The sequence below is a fragment of the Asterias amurensis genome, chromosome 22, assembly GCF_032118995.1.
Source record: "Asterias amurensis chromosome 22, ASM3211899v1".
Lineage (NCBI taxonomy): Eukaryota > Metazoa > Echinodermata > Asteroidea > Forcipulatida > Asteriidae > Asterias > Asterias amurensis.
The window spans coordinates 5,940,383-5,958,478 of NC_092669.1; the positions used below are offsets into that span (position 1 = coordinate 5,940,383).

Here is an 18,096-nt window from a genome sequence, read left to right on the forward strand (position 1 = left end):
TATGCATCATGTGACAGCCAACTAGAATTACTTTTGAGTGTGTGCATTAAGCCTTAAACTCTATGGGTTTACAAGAATACCACACACTCATTGTTCTCATGCTAAACTGCAACATTAACATATTTCACAAGCTCAGGTTCATACAGACCACCTTGTCTTTTGTAAGTAAAAGACTTACAGCTGAGAAAGTAACTTGTATCTGTAAGCTCAAGTAATTTATGCTGAATCAAAAAACCTTTTTACAAAAGCAGGAATAGTTTTGTGCCCATTTTTTCATTTTGTTGATGGTGGTGATAATAACTGCATGTATTTGTGTATGGTTGACAGGTTACGTGATGATGTTCTGTACAGTGAAGAACCACAGATGGCTTACTGGTGTCCAGACAGGAAACAATGGAGACTGGATGGCTTCATTGATATCAAGTACAATGACGGTAAGTTATCATAATAATACTCATATATGCCCAATAACACAATCCAAATATAGGCACAATAATACAATCCAAATATAGGACCAATAATACAATCCAAATATAGGCACAATAATACAATCCAAATATAGGCACAATAATACAATCCAAATATAGGCACAATAATACAATCCAAATATAGGACCAATAACACAATCCAAATATAGGCACAATAACACAATCCAAATATAGGCACAATAATACAATCCAAATATAGGCACAATAACACAATCCAAATATAGGCACAATAATACAATCCAAATATAGGACCAATAATACAATCCAAATATAGGCACAATAATACAATCCAAATATAGGCCCAATAATACAATCCAAATATAGGCACAATAATACAATCCAAATATAGGCACAATAACACAATCCAAATATAGGCACAATAATACAATCCAAATATAGGACCAATAACACAATCCAAATATAGGCACAATAATACAATCCAAATATAGGCACAATAACACAATCCAAATATAGGCACAATAATACAATCCAAATATAGGCACAATAACACAATCCAAATATAGGCACAATAATACAATCCAAATATAGGACCAATAATACAATCCAAATATAGGCACAATAATACAATCCAAATATAGGCCCAATAATACAATCCAAATATAGGCACAATAATACAATCCAAATATAGGCACAATAACACAATCCAAATATAGGCACAATAATACAATCCAAATATAGGACCAATAACACAATCCAAATATAGGCACAATAATACAATCCAAATATAGGCACAATAATACAATCCAAATATAGGCACAATAATACAATCCAAATATAGGACCAATAACACAATCCAAATATAGGCACAATAACACAATCCAAATATAGGCACAATAATACAATCCAAATATAGGCACAATAATACAATCCAAATATAGGCACAATAATACAATCCAAATATAGGCACAATAACACAATCCAAATATAGGCACAATAATACAATCCAAATATAGGCACAATAATACAATCCAAATATAGGACCAATAATACAATCCAAATATAGGACCAATAATACAATCCAAATATAGGCACAATAATACAATCCAAATATAGGCACAATAATACAATCCAAATATAGGCACAATAATACAATCCAAATATAGGCACAATAACACAATCCAAATATAGGCACAATAATACAATCCAAATATAGGCACAATAATACAATCCAAATATAGGCACAATAATACAATCCAAATATAGGCCCAATAATACAATCCAAATATAGGACCAATAATACAATCCAAATATTGTAGAAAGAAACAACTCACTTGTAATGACCAATGTTCAGCTTCTAGATGTCACAACATAATTTTTGTCAAGAAAAAAATTAATATTTTAACAAGTAGCGTTTTTCAGAGCTTGTCCAAATTATTATTGAGGTCTGGAAATCTCACATTTCTATCAAGTGAACAGTGGATCTTGCAATTTTTTCCATTTGTGGTGCTGTAAATAATTTCTATTTTCACTGGCATACTGAGGGTGTGATCGATCGATTCCCCATGTTGACCCAGCAGGCTCACTCGAGTGAGCCCCTGACAAGAGCTAATCGAATGATCACTAACCCTCTCGTGGTGACGCCATGCACCTCAAGCCAGCCCCAAGCGACCCACTCCACAAGCAGGGCACTTGGGGCTGACCTGGGTGAGCCCCTGGGATGACGTAAAAGCTATTTGAATGTACCGCGGGCAGCCTGGGGTCAACCGGGGGAAGCTAATGGAAAGGATACTATATGAACTAGACTGAGTGCGGTGATTAGAACCCTATACAGCAAGATCCCTTGATTGACAAGGTTGTACTTCATCACGACACTTCAACATTGTTTCATTACTTACCCAGTTTCATTCAGCAATTCCTATTTTGAAACATTTGTGTCTATTACCATTTGTAGAAACACGAATACTATCTTTCAAGACAATTAACTTTGGACCACTGGCATGTCTTCAAGATAAACACATCAATATGCCATTCCAATCATGGGAGTTACGCCCTCTGGCTCTGAATCATGTTAGGTTTACTGTTATGGCAGCAATCATTGAAGCAGAGATCGAAATCAAAGTAAGTCATAACAAGATGTCTTCTCTCTTTTTATTTCAAACGACCAACATTTGAAATACTTGGATTTAATCTACAGTAGTTTCTTTTGTGTTTAATTGAATACATTAAAGCCACTGGACACCTTTGGTGAATGTCAAAAACCAGTCTTCTCACTTGGTGTATCTCAATATATGCACAAAATAACAAACTTGTGAAGGTTTGAAGTCAATTGATCGCCAAAGCTGCGAGATAAAATGGAAGAAAAAACACCCTTGTCACACGAAGTTGTGTGCCTTCAGATGCTTGATTTCGGGACCTCAAAATCTAATTCTGAGGTCTCGAAATCAAATTTGTGGAAAATTACTTCTTTCTCAAAAACTATGTTACTATTATTTGCTCACCCAATATTTGTTGTATCTGCTTACCCAATATTTGAAGTTGGTCTCGGGAAAACCTGCCACAACTTGTGTCAATTTGTGTGGAAGAGAAAAGTAACTCGGCAATACAGTGATTTTGGCAACCGCTGAGATAAGTAATGGGCATAGTAATCTGACTGAGCTAGTTATGGCAACAACGGAGACAGTCAACCTGAAGTTGTGATTAGTTATCAAAGGATACCAGCCTTGCAGTGTGGAAAACACATGGCTATGTGTTTTGTGGGTGTGTACATTACAAAAAGATACCCACTGAAACAAATAAAAGAGACAAGTGTGTTAAACCCTCAACTTGGAAGGTTTTCAGGTATTTCTTGGAGTCAATGATTGAACAACACGCCATTAGTACTGCTACATGTATATGTAGTAACTGAGTGATATATGTTTGTTATTTCAGGGTTCATTGTGTTGTTTTAGGCAGCCATCAGACAGCGATGTGAAGCCAGAGTTGAATAACTTAAAGGAAAAATGGATGACACCTAAACAACTAATCAAGGTATGATTGACACAACCAAGTGAGTAACATTAGGCCAATGGGTATTGGCTAAGCCACACTACCAAGTGAGTTACATTAGGCAAATGGGTAATGGCTAAGCCACACTACCAAGTGAGTTACATTAGGCAAATGGGTATTGGCTAAGCCACACTACCAAGTGAGTTACATTAGGCAAATGGGTATTGGCTAAGCCACACTACCAAGTGAGTTACATTAGGCAAATGGGTATTGGCTAAGCCACACTACCAAGTGAGTTACATTAGGCAAATGGGTAATGGCTAAGGCACACAACCAAGTGAGTAACATTAGGCAAATGGGTATTGGCTAAGCCACACTACCAAGTGAGTTACATTAGGCAAATGGGTATTGGCTAAGCCACACTACCAAGTGAGTTACATTAGGCAAATGGGTAATGGCTAAGCAACACAACCAAGTGAGTTACATTAGGCAAATGGGTAATGGCTAAGCCACACTACCAAGTGAGTTACATTAGGCAAATGGGTATTGGCTAAGCCACACTACCAAGTGAGTTACATTAGGCAAATGGGTAATGGCTAAGCAACACAACCAAGTGAGTTACATTAGGCAAATGGGTAATGGCTAAGGCACACTACCAAGTGAGTTACATTAGGCAAATGGGTAATGGCTAAGCCACACAACCAAGTGAGTTACATTAGGCAAATGGGTAGTGGCTAAGCCACACAACCAAGTGAGTTACATATACATTAGGCAAATGGGTAATGGCTAAGCCACACAACCAAGTGAGTTACATTAGGCAAATGGGTAATGGCTAAGCCACACAACCAAGTTAGTTACATTAGGCAAATGGGTAGTGGCTAAGCCACACAACCAAGTGAGTTACATTAGGCAAATGGGTATTGGCTAAGCCACACTACCAAGTGAGTTACATTAGGCAAATGGGTAATGGCTAAGCCACACAACCAAGTGAGTTACATTAGGCAAATGGGTAGTGGCTAAGCCACACAACCAAGTGAGTTACATTAGGCAAATGGGTATTGGCTAAGCCACACTACCAAGTGAGTTACATTAGGCAAATGGGTATTGGCTAAGCCACACTACCAAGTGAGTTACATTAGGCAAATGGGTATTGGCTAAGCAACACAACCAAGTGAGTTACATTAGGCAAATGGGTAATGGCTAAGCCACACAACCAAGTGAGTTACATTAGGCAAATGGGTAGTGGCTAAGCCACACAACCAAGTGAGTTACATTAGGCAAATGGGTATTGGCTAAACCACACTACCAAGTGAGTTACATTAGGCAAATGGGTAATGGCTAAGCCACACAACCCAGTGAGTTACATTAGGCAAATGGGTATTGGCTAAGCCACACTACCAAGTGAGTTACATTAGGCAAATGGGTAATGGCTAAGCCACACAACCAAGTGAGTTACATTAGGCAAATGGGTAGTGGCTAAGCCACACAACCAAGTGGGTTACATTAGGCAAATGGGTAATGGCTAAGCCACACAACCAAGTGAGTTACATTAGGCAAATGGGTATTGGCTAAGCCACACTACCAAGTGAGTTACATTAGGCAAATGGGTAATGGCTAAGCCACACAACCAAGTGAGTTACATTAGGCAAATGGGTAGTGGCTAAGCCACACAACCAAGTGAGTTACATTAGGCAAATGGGTATTGGCTAAGCCACACTACCAAGTGAGTTACATTAGGCAAATGGGTATTGGCTAAGCCACACTACCAAGTGAGTTACATTAGGCAAATGGGTATTGGCTAAGCAACACAACCAAGTGAGTTACATTAGGCAAATGGGTAATGGCTAAGCCACACAACCAAGTGAGTTACATTAGGCAAATGGGTATTGGCTAAGCCACACAACCAAGTGAGTTACATTAGGCAAATGGGTATTGGCTAAGCCACACTACCAAGTGAGTTACATTAGGCAAATGGGTATTGGCTAAGCCACACTACCAAGTGAGTTACATTAGGCAAATGGGTATTGGCTAAGCAACACAACCAAGTGAGTTACATTAGGCAAATGGGTATTGGCTAAGGGTTATATTGTCAACCTTTAATACACTAGTTTGTTTTTACTATAAGTTCTTGGAAAGCTAGTCAACTTGAATGAACATCAGGTCCTAGAGAATGATGTTGTGTCTTTTCAAGTATGGTTAAGGCCCACCTTATTCAGATCTCAACACCTCTTGATTATGATCAACACAAATTGGAGCTGTAGATTCTATGGCAGCTATTTGGCAAGAAGTTACAAAGAAAACAACAATATGAATGGTTGGATTGATTGAAGTGATTGAATGTAAACAGACTGGAAGATGATTTGATTTGAATAATGGTTGTTCTTGCAGGCAATGATCAAAGCTGGAGTCAATCTATTCCCTGATGAAGATTCTAAGAAGTATGTCAGTATTAATGAGAAGGTACAGTGCTATTCATATACAATAGTCAATAATAATAATAATAATAATAATAATAATAATAATATTGAAGTCTTATATAGCGCACGTATCTACCAAACAAGGTACTCCAGGCGCTGAGTATATACAAACTTTCAGAAAGATAGGTTATTGCAGTGATGAATTCTGAGACCCAATCAGTTAGCACCTTATCAGGGTTGACAAGGTGCTACGGCACATACAGCAGCCACAGCCGGGAACATTGGGGCAAACCCCTTCTCTTTTCGATAAGTGTACTGGGTTCTTTTACATGCGTTACACCACACATGGGACCAACGGCTTTACGTCCCATCCGAGGGACGAAGCAATGGTTAAGTGTCTTGATTAAGGACACAAGTGTCACGGCTGGGGATTCAAACCCACACTCTGCTGATCAGTAATACTAGAGTTTGAATTTGGTGCTCTTAACCGCTCGGCCACGACACTTCCAGAGTCATAATAGAGATAATAATAGTAATAACGTGACACAGACGTAACAACAGACGTCTGGGTACTGCACGCCATGTGCTAGGCTGTCGGACTAGCGCACGGCGCAGTGTGCTAGTCTTCGGACTAGCGCATGGCAACCGACGCACAATCACACGGCCGTCGTCTAGCAAAACTAAGACATGTCATGTGACGTGCTCTAAACCAATGAGCAGGCAAAAAACTTGTAAGAGGTGTTAAAATATGAAACATTGTGATAAACGACTCCCTCTGAAGTAACATAGTTTTCTAGAAAGAAGTAATTTTCCACTCGTGTGACAAGGGTGTTTTTTCTTCCATCTCGCAACTTCGAAGACCAATTAAGTTAAATCTACACGTTTTTATTGTGGGTATGCATATTATGTTAAGATACACCAAGTGAGAAAACTGGTCCTTGACAATTACTAAAGGTGTCCAATGTCTTAAATTTACTCAAAAGTGTTCTGACACGTTACATTCATCAAATGTGTATAATTTTGTTGTTTCAGAATACAGTTATTGAAGATTCCATGTATCATCAAATGGCTCTGTCTGCGTCTCACTTTGCTTTCTCCTGGAGTAAAATGAACTCCGAAGGTGGAGCAGACAAGGTCATAGTTCAAGGCTGTGAGAAACTCATCGATGAGACTCCACATGATGTAAGTAGTTTTAAGTGGACTGCAATTCTTCAACTCAAGCCAGCTGGGCCTAATTTCAGAAAGCTGCTAAGCACGGAAATTTGCTTAGCATGAGATTTCTTCCTTGATAAAAACAGGTTTACATGATTTTCAGAATAAGCAAACAACAGCTAAATATCAGTAACAAGCAATATGCAACAAATGGAAATATGGTCGGTTATCCTGTTTTTATCAAGGAAGAAATTTCATGCTTAGCAAATTTTTGTGCTTGGCAGCTTTATGAAATTGGGGCCTGTTGAAGGAAAATAAGTCCATCAGTGGATCAAGCAGACATGTGGCTATTTGCGAAACATCGAGCACTAAACCCAAACAATATAAAGGCATTAACTAAAATCAACAAATATATGACTGCCAAAACTTTGCCGATATAAACGATTCAAAGTAAAGTTGTAATTGGTATTGATGGATGGATGTGTCAGCGCCAAACAAACTTACTAATAATCAAAATCTTTCAAAAAACATTGCAAATAACAAAACACTAAGAACTAAAGCAATCATTGGTTATTAACATTATTAAAGCAATCATCAGTTATTAACATGTTTAAACCATTTAACCTGAGGTGCAGCTGTAGGCACGAATGTACTTGTATTGTCATACTTTTAACGTGATTTCTAGCTGAACTAATTGCATGATTTGCTAACATAGTACATTAATTAGATGCTTGAATGTTGTCTTTTGTTGTTTTGTTGTTTTCAAGAAACTTGATGATGACAATGAGAAGGTATATATATCTAAACCTATATCACATGATCTAGCACCAAAACACATCACTTTAGGAACCATAGACTCCATTACTAGCAATTGCAACTCCTATTCTTGGGAAACATTGTAATAACATCACACATTCACAACACACATCTGACATTGTCACCGTAATGTATACAACCTGAATACCTGAAAAGAAAAGAAGTAAAAAAAAAAAAAAAAAAAAAAACAAGCTTTAAATATAATTGTATTCCTTGAAACCATTCCCAACACATATTTCAATGGTCATGACTAAAGTGTGTATCTTTATACAGCACATGTGGGTGAGAATGAAATTGAAATTACAGAGCCAATAACATTGTCCTTCCTATGTATGACCAATCCTGTGAAGGAGTCTGTAGCTGTGTTTTAATAAGGGAATCAATGTGTCGTGAAGACGTTTTCAACGAGTGGTTTAATCCCAACGAGGCCTGGTTCTTGATAATTTTACCAAGACAAAGTCTTCTTACTGGTCATAAACAAAGGTTTAAACACACTCACGTGATGCGCTCTCCACCAATAGGAATAGCAAAACTGTCTGAGGTATTTATGAATTCAGATTGTAACTATAGTGTTATTCACACATCCATGTTTACAAACAATACACACATCAATAAGATACACCTGAGACTTGTGCATAAATCCCTCTTGCATTTAAATCCCTCTTTTTATCCGTCGTTTGTAAACACAAATATGAAGGGAAGACTGTCAAAACACTTCAATTCCTTTTTGAAATGTCCGTGGTTGCAATCGGTAGCCATCCACACCTATCTGCACAGTGAGGAATCATCACATACTATGTACCATGTTGGAGGACCTACAGTGTATCGTTGTCTGTCTGGGTTTTGCACTGGTTTTGTAATCTCTGAAAATATTGAGGCAGAGATTTCCTTTCTTTTCTCTAGTTGTTTGTTGTTACAATTGTTTTGATTTTGACTTTGACTTTGTAAGCATACACCGATGTCTATTTGTAGTTTCCTCTCAATTTGTCTTAGATCTATTCTTACCAGTGTGGTTTAGTTTGTTTCATTACCATTTTCACAGACACCAGCTTGTCAAGAGTGTTAAAACATTGTTTGGAGATATTCTTGTTGAAAGGGAACATAAATTGAAACCCCAAACTGTGCTATAGTATGAAACCTTTAGCATCCTCATGTTGCGTCTTGTAAGAATGCAAACTTATCATTGATATGATAATCGTAACAAAAATGTTTGTTTATGAACATACATAGTCAATCTCTTTGTGAATACACTTACATGTACATAGTGAACAGTGCTGGTTTCCTTGTTAAAGGGCCATCATATTACACGAATGTTGACATGCAAGTCTGTTAATAAAAAGGCAATGGGTTGATATACATATAGTACGGGTCACTATGTCCCTCTCTTCATGAAAATGTAAAATGCAATTATGGAGAAGAATTCTCTCTTTTACAAAATCGAAATAAGAACACTCTAAAATCAAAACGATGATTGTTAACAAACTATGGCAATCTCTTTTTGAAAACGTTGAGGATAAACCTGTCTGACTGTGTTAAGTGTGTAAGGTTGCAATGTGTGTTGAAGTACCCCAACCACACTATGGATACTGTGAGGAGTTGTATTGCTTGCATGACTTATTTGCAGTGTGTTGTTCATGTGGCTTGCTGTGTTTGATACACTAGATGTGTAATCCTGCTAAAATTACATTGTTCTTTTTTTTTGCATTACATGGCTGCCTCTACAAATAGAATAAGGTATGAGCACATTAACTATCTTCTAACTGACATGACTGAACATCACCTTGATATCAAAATTAATGTTATTAAGAATAGTCAATGTTTTTAAATTGTTTAGTATTACTATCTTTTAATTATTGAATTTGTTGAGCCATTTAGTTGTAGTTCTTTTGACACACCCACTGTTAAAAGACCCACACAATTTAATTCAACACTTTAAAACATTGAACATTCTGAGTTGTCCTACATGTATAAGTAAACTTCAACACATATTTGTACACAACAATTTCATCATGATCATACATCTTTGCAGGCCATTTTAATAAGGCTTAATGACTTGTGATTGTAATTCAGATAACTCGTTTAATTATAATTTTGTCAATCATGGTTTAGCTGCATAACCATTCAAACACATAATAAACAATTTTCATCTTTGGGGGGCAGGCAAGTCGTCACGGTATATTGAATTAATGAGTAATTAACTGTTTTTCTTTGTGAAAACTGTGCGAACGGTGGTTATGTGCAGCAGGTCAGGTACAAACCACTGTTTTTGCTACAAAGGGGATCTGAGACAGTACATGTATCCCAGCGGTCGCAACACCACCCACACTCTTAATGACGCAATCGTCCTATTGACTCCTTTGGTCACTCCAAATATTATACACATAATGAATGTTTATGAGTGCAATGGTGCGAATATGTTCATGAGTTGAAAGATGGAATGTTCTATTCAATGGAGCGGAGCCGAGTTGAATGGAACATTCCAGCTTTCAACGAATGAACATATTCATTATTTGTTTTATATAACATCCAAGTAGATCTTTGTCATTTTGATTGGAAGATACAACTTTCAAAACAAACAAAGCGAAGGCCTACAATTCTTAATTGTGAAATTATACCCGTTTCTCTTTGGGTCGGCCTGTTGGATTCAATAGTCACAATGTGCGTTCTGTACAGCTATTTTGAGACACGCAGAAGCCGAATGCTAGTAATTTTACTACTTGCAGTAACACTGCTGCGTTACCAAAGACACGCGCATGCAGTGATGTTTTTACTCAGCTTTTTCATTCCATCCGAAAAGTACTATTGCACGCTGCAGCGTGCACTAGTACTTATCGGATGGAACGAAAAATCACGGTGAGTGACTCCGCATGCAATGGTACTTTTATTTGCTATCGCGTGACAGACAATCCACCAATCAAATGGCAAGGATCTGCTTGGGTGTTATATATATCCACCCACCACACATCTCAGTCACAATGAAAAACATGGATATAATAAACTGACACTGACCCAACCCATAAAACTTGTATCATTTTATTTTGCAAACCTATGGTATTCAAGTCAACAGTCTTAATGTGTCACTGAATAAGCCATTTGCGTGTTTGATTTGAATATTGTCTGGTGCAATGACGTGCTTGATCACAAGTTACCACTTAAATTTGAATTCCCCAGACTATAGAGACAGTTCTATGTCAAATCGTTCAGGGCAAGCGTATAGCAACCTCCAGATTGTAAAGGTCATTAAGGGAAGTCCCAACTCAGACCATTGTATTGTTATGAGTGGTTGCCCGTCATTCTATTGTATGACTTGAAATGTTATGATAAATGTGTTGTTTTGTATTTAGGATGAATGGTCGTTGTTGATGGTGAGTAAACAGCGAGCAATGAAGCTTAGAATCACCGAGTATGATAGTGAATTCTCTGAAGACTACGCAGATGGATCTCAGGTAATCATCTCTCACTCAAATTCCGTTTTAAACATTGTTTTAAAAGATTTGGGTACTTTTTTTAAAATGTCCACAAATTTACATTATACTTACACGGTTTGAAGATAATTATAGTAGAAAGCTGCCCTTAAAATATTACTTACTGAGGTGCTGTAGTTTTTGAGACATGAGTAAAACAAGTCACAAAACAATTTTCTTCTTATTTTAGCATGTAAAAACGTATTAACCAGTTATGATATTATACTATAACATACCATAACTGGTTAATAAATTTTTTACATGCTAAAATTGAGACAAAAATTATTTTTGTGACATTGTTCTATACTCATTTCTCAAAAATTACAGCACCTCAGCAAGTAAAATTTCAAGGGAAGCTTTCTACTATCATTACCTACAAACTGTGTAGGTTTAATGTAAATCTGTGGACATTGTGTTTTTCCGTTCAAAAAAGTACATCGACCCTTTAAAAAATTTCAAACTTCCAAAATTTCAAAACTGTCCCAATTTTCCCATGACAGTCCCGCTTTCTGAGTTTTGAAGACCCTAAAATCGGGACGGTCCCGGATTTCCAACTTTTCTGATTTTTATTTTTAAGAAGTAAAAAAATCTGGTGAACTACTGAGAGTGAGTGGTAAAATCCTACAGAGAGATTGTTTTAAAGTTCGTAAAATGGTTTGACAAGTCTTGATTTTTGCTATAATGTGGCCGCTATCGATAGAAGCTATCAGGCGATTGGCTCAGAATCAGTGGTATTGTTCATGCAGAAATGGTTTGCGCAAATTGTTTTGCACAATCAGTTGATCTTGCAGGAATAGTTTTGCTGATTGTGCAGGAATGGTTTTCGCAATCGGCTTGCAGTAATAGTTTGCGCAATTTGACAATCATTGACGGATTGGTCTGCACCCGGACAAAGTTTAACCCTGCGGAGAACCCTTACCTGCACTTTCAACCTAAATGTATTGGCTTAGTCTTTCTGAATGATTTGATGAACTATACTTAGTTGTGAACTGATGAACAGTTTCAACTGAACATGTTCATTGTTGATGGTTGATTGTCTGATTGTCTGATTATATTGCAGTTCCATGCAGACTTGTATCACATGGTGTGTGAGTTATCCAGTGATGAAGGAATGGATAGAATGCGTAATACTGACTTCCGCTTTGTGGATACTGTTTACCAGTTGCTTGCAGCTACTAGACTAATCACCTACTCATAAACTACAGTTACTGGTAACATGCTGGTTTGGTTTTATACAACACTTTCCAACATTTTCAGACCATACAAAATTTAAAAAGTTGTTGTGGGGGATGCTAAGCATAGAAAGAGAATGAAACAAAATGCCTGAATTTTGTCTGGCACAATTGAGATCACTGTGATCTGTGTTTGTGCAAAAAGTAAAATGTGTCTGTAAACTTTGTATATCTGAGAATGTTTAAGACATTGGAAAGGCATCCGAGAATAAGAGTTGACAATTGTAAGGTTTCATGTACCTTATTTCTGTACCATAAGACAGTTTTGCATCACACACAGCAAGTTCTGCAAAATAGAATCACAAAAATGAACATGCTTTTTGATGTGCTGTCGTAGCAGAGTTAAAACAATGTAAACAAAATAGTTAGCACATTCAAGAAAATCAATCAATGTTACCTTCATTGCTGTTGATTGTAGGCAATGGACCAATGGACCGTTCCGGCTTTCAACTAAGCTCCGCCCACCGCACACGTGAGCAAGACACGTGTACGAACACTCCCAATGACATTATGCACGATTCTGCCGCGCGTGCCAAATATACGCGCACGCATGACCGGGTTTGTCCGACCACAATCATTGCTGTGATTGGTCAAATGGGTGAACGCGCACAGCTTGATTGACAGGCCGGATCGGTCCATTGAGGCCTTATGCAAAGGGACAATATTTCCATAACGATAGCCCTTTTTTGTGGTTTGGACAGTCTCATAAAGCCGCCATCCCAAGTGACTGGAAGGGGAGACCTTGGGGCGGGTGAGTTGAATGGTGAAGCCCTGAGGACCTTTTAAAACTTGTTTGCATTTTTTTAATGAATTGTTTCAAGAGTATGAAACATAATTCATAACTGGTACATATGTAAACTGCTGAACATTTAAATGTAACCAATAAAAACCCGCTTTCCCTAGTTTGGTGCATTTGGGTTTTTTTTTAAATCCCAAAAAATACCAAAAAGAAATCAATTCAGACAACATGGAAGTGAGTTCATGGTAAAATAAATTTGGACATAGGTATATAGATTATATAAGAGAATGAAAGATCAACAACTACATGTAGAGTGTCATCTGAAAAAGGGTAGTGTGAATACAACACTGCCCAATATGTTTTAAGTAAGCGCTGGTTGTTTTCCCAGGCAGTGTGTATAATTTGTTAAGTTGTTCATGTATGGTGACCCACTGACTCCCGTCACTTCTGATTGGTTTGGCTTTATTCAGTCAAGATTTATGAAGAAAAGTATAAGAAACCACAAAAATTTTGTATAAGGCCCTCGTGGCGTGGTCTCCCCTTCCAGATGCTTGGCCATAGAAACAATTGAATTCCATGTAAAAGTTATTACAGGGATGAGATAGTAGACAGACGAGAATTATTGAAGCAGGAAAGATTACGTTTATCAGATGGACCTTTGTCTCGTCATTGTGGACAATGGATTAATTTAGAGCTGGATTAGTTGGGCAATGTTTGTCTTCTTAATAATCACATGTAAGGACACGAGAGTGTGATGTACATGAAAGTCCATTGACCTTACAAAGGATGAAATGAATTACAATTGATTTTCTGAATCATTGTCTCTTTTGTTCAGTTACAGGGATCCAATCTCTGTTTTCGCTGTATATATATTTATTTTTTTTGACAAATTTATTTCTTGTGTAAACATATTGTTCAATGTTCTTTAGAAGTTCATGTCTTTAGACTAGCCTACTTTAGACCTTAAAAGCAAATGCACAAGGTAAGCTAATTTTTTGGTTGAATGAAGAAAAATTAAATATAGAGTGGGATTTGGACCACTGACCAAGTGAGGTACATTATCTAGCCCTGTATTGGCTTGCTTCATATTGTGAAGTCTTTGTTCAGTGGTGCCAGTCCAAAGCCATTCAAACTGTAACTGCCGTATTGCCAGGTATCACACCCAAGTTTACATTACTAACCCATTGTGATTTATTTTAAGTGCTTATTGTGTTTTGCACACTTCTGTTTGTTACCACGGGTCCATCTTAGATCAGATTAGATAATAGTTTTGAGTAATGACACTTTGCAGTCAATCTCACCAATGGCACAAACTCTCCATTAAAGAAAAACTTCTCTTCAATCTTACAGCTTGGATGTATTAAATGATGTGAAGCTTAAAGGCAGTGGACACTATTGGTAATTACTCAAAATAATTATTAGCATATAACCTTTCTTGGTAACGAGTAATGGGGAGAGGTTGATGGTATAAAACATAGTGAGAAACGGCTCCCTCTGAAGTGACGTAGTTTTCGAGAAAGAAGTAATTTTCAACGAATTTGATTTCGAGACCTCAGATTTAGAACTTGAGGTCTCGAAATCAACCATCTAAACGCACACAACTTCGTATGACAAGGGTGTTTTTTTTCCCCTTCATTATTATATTATCTCACAACTTCGATGACCGATTGAGCTCAAATTTTCACAGGTTTGTTATTTTATGCATATGTTGAGATACACCAACTGTGAAGGCTAGTCTTTGACAATTAGCAATAGTGTCCACTGCCTTTAATGGGGGTGGTAGTATCACAAGATAAATTATGGTTTAGTTGTATGTGAGACTTTGAGATGACATGAATACACAGATCCTATACGGCACTAATGTGATGCATTCCTACCAATTAGTAACACACTTGACTAATTCCAATGTGGCCATGTTGAGAATGCACTTTATCTTCAAGTACGTGCTAATCCTCCAATCAGATTGGCAGAATGGAGTGGTGATAAAAACCTATATTGCACGGCTAATATCACTACCATGCGTATTGTGTGTTCGATGTCATGCGCCAAGTTCGCTTGAAGATAAATGGCTCGTGGAAATACGGAAAATATAGCACGTCTGTGTCCCATATATGGGACGCAGAAGCACTATATTTTTCCGTATTCCACTCGCACTTGTGTGATAACTCATATTGTTGCAAGTTGGTTGCACTTTTTTCATTAATATAATTAATATATTGCATTATATTCTTTTAAATTTTTTACAACCGAGATTTATCTGTAAATTTGTGTACATTTGTTTGAATTCACTTAAGACATGTAGGATAAGATTGTACATAGCATGTAACTTGACATGTTTTCATGTTTTGTGTATATTGATTGCATATCTTGAGTATCTGCCGTCCACTTTCTATTACCTTGAATAACGAGTTACTTTTTATACATGTACGTAATAACTATATTTTGCCGTCCGAGATTTCTGTATTGAATAAAGTTTGCAGTTTTTACACTATTTGGAATATAGTCATGTCTGTGTTTACTCATAGTCCATTAATAACACAAGCCTGACACATACATGTATGCACCACAATCTTATTGTTTTAATTACACTCATAAAATATTGTGCGTTAATTATAAAAAGATATACTTTTAATATTCTTCTTCTCACTCTGATAAAACACCACACAGATGGAAAGAGTAAACTTCATCGTTCAAACAGTTTGATGTCCATTGGTGGCAGCAACTAACATAGGAAGCACCAACACTGATTCCTACAAGCAAAGCGCTTTCTAAGGTTGTTTAAGTGAAGAACATTTGAAAACCTAAGCCAAATACTTGCATGGAAAGCTTGTTTTCGCAAGAGCAATTATATTGTTGTGCCATTTAAAAGCCTCGTACTCTTAGAGTAGAACCTTACCACAGCTACATGTACATTTTGTACATTTACATCAAATTAATATTAATTAAGAAATTCATTATTCAGATACACTCGTCTCTTTGTAACGTGCCTTAAAGGGTCTATGTACTTTTTGTAGGACAAAAAACACAATGTCCACAGATTTACATTAAACTTGAACAGTTTGAAGATAATGATAGTAGAACGCTTCCCTGAAAATATTAATTGCTGAAGTGCTGTAGTTTTTGAGAAATGAGTAAAACAATGTAATGAAAATAATTTTCGTCTCAGTGATCATGAGACAAAAATTATTTTGGCATGTAAAAACGCATTTTCATGACATTGATTTACTCATTTCTCAAAAACTACAGCACCTCAGCAACTAATATTGTCAGGTACGCTTTCTACTATCAGTGTCTTCAAACGGTGTAAGTTTAATGTAAATCTGTGGATATTGTGTTTTGTGTTACAAAAAGTACCCAAATCCTTTAAATATATCTATTAGGTAATTTTACGAAATCAATGGCAAGCATATCACACAGTCCCCTCATGATGATATCTCTTTGTTAAAAACAACAATCTGACCCACTTTAATATAATATGTGAACCTTTTATGTGGACAAAGTACATGTGGAGAAGGGTTCAGTTTGGAGAAGGGTTCAATTTGGAGAAGGGTTCAATTTGGAGAAGGGTTCAATTTGGAGAAGGGTTCAATTTGGAGAAGGGTTCAATTTGGAGAAGGGTTCAATTTGGAGAAGGGTTCAATTTGGAGAAGGGTTCAATTTGGAGAAGGGTTCAATTTGGAGAAGAGTTCAGTTTGGAGAAGGGTTCAGTTTGGAGAAGGGTTCAGTTTGGAGAAGGGTTCAGTTTGGAGAAGGGTTCAATTTGGAGAAGGGTTCAATTTGGAGAAGGGTTCAGTTTGGAGAAGGGTTCAGTTTGGAGAAGGGTTCAGTTTGGAGAAGGGTTCAATTTGGAGAAGGGTTCAATTTGGAGAAGGGTTCAATTTGGAGAAGGGTTCAATTTGGAGAAGGGTTCAGTTTGGAGAAGGGTTCAGTTTGGAGAAGGGTTCAGTTTGGAGAAGGGTTCAATTTGGAGAAGGGTTCAGTTTGGAGAAGGGTTCAATTTGGAGAAGGGTTCAATTTGGAGAAGGGTTCAATTTGACACTCCTCTGAGCAGTTTTCACCCAAACCTAGTTGGACTAGTTGAGAATATCTCACTTTGGTAATTCAGGCACACAAATCTTTAGATCTTAACTTCTTTTTTTTTTAGTTCTCTCGCCGAAACGAAACTCATTTGTCATATTTTAAATATAATAAAAAACTTGTTATAATAAAAAATAATTTCTGGTCCTTCACAATTTTTAAAGTGAATAGCTCAGAATGTTGAAACTGACAAACAATGAATAAACCACTATTAAAAGTAAACAAATGCCAAACCTTAAAACAGATCTTACTGTTAGTATTTTCAAATTTTGCTAGATGGTCAAATACTTGTTTGGGGAACTGTACATAAAATACTCAGATTCTTTATACATTACAGGTTATCAGATGCCATAAAACACATCATGTGCTCACATTTGTCAATAAAAAAGTTCAGTATGTTGTTAGATTGAGTAAACCGCTGTTGTTCAGTAAGACTCAAACATTAACAGAATGTGTCTGTTTGGATCAACACTTTCACCATTTTGCATCATCGGATAACTTTCCGTATGGCGCCACCACTTTTTCACTCATTTTTACAAAAAGGGATATATCAATCAGGTAAATTAGATACTATATTATTTTATTTCGAATGAAAAAGTGGTGGCGCCATACGGAAACTTTTCCTAAGCCTCTACTCGAGATAATTAAATTAAATTAAATTAATAAGTAATACCAAGATTATTGTGCACAAAGGTTATGTCTTTGGAAAAGCTGAACTCTTTCTGCTAGATAACGATAATAACCAATTCTTATATAGCGCATTTC

At 36.9% G+C, this 18,096-nt stretch overlaps 1 protein-coding gene across 2 annotated transcripts in view; it reads left to right on the forward strand.

Annotated features, from left to right (window-relative positions):
• The window catches only part of LOC139954020 (dynein axonemal intermediate chain 7 homolog), a 44,328-nt gene extending 28,583 nt beyond the window's left edge, over positions 1-15,745 (forward strand). Inside the window, exons 12-19 of one of the 2 annotated variants that reach the window (XM_071953653.1) lie at positions 328-434; positions 2,401-2,567; positions 3,378-3,476; positions 5,823-5,894; positions 6,884-7,033; positions 7,771-7,794; positions 11,164-11,265; positions 12,344-15,745. In XM_071953653.1, coding sequence (XP_071809754.1) covers positions 328-434; positions 2,401-2,567; positions 3,378-3,476; positions 5,823-5,894; positions 6,884-7,033; positions 7,771-7,794; positions 11,164-11,265; positions 12,344-12,481 — 859 coding nt within the window. In that variant the 3' untranslated portion in view covers positions 12,482-15,745. The remainder of the gene's footprint in view (positions 1-327; positions 435-2,400; positions 2,568-3,377; positions 3,477-5,822; positions 5,895-6,883; positions 7,034-7,770; positions 7,795-11,163; positions 11,266-12,343) is intronic. The other variant, XM_071953654.1, reaches the window with a different exon arrangement.
• Positions 15,746-18,096: the final 2,351 nt, after the last annotated feature.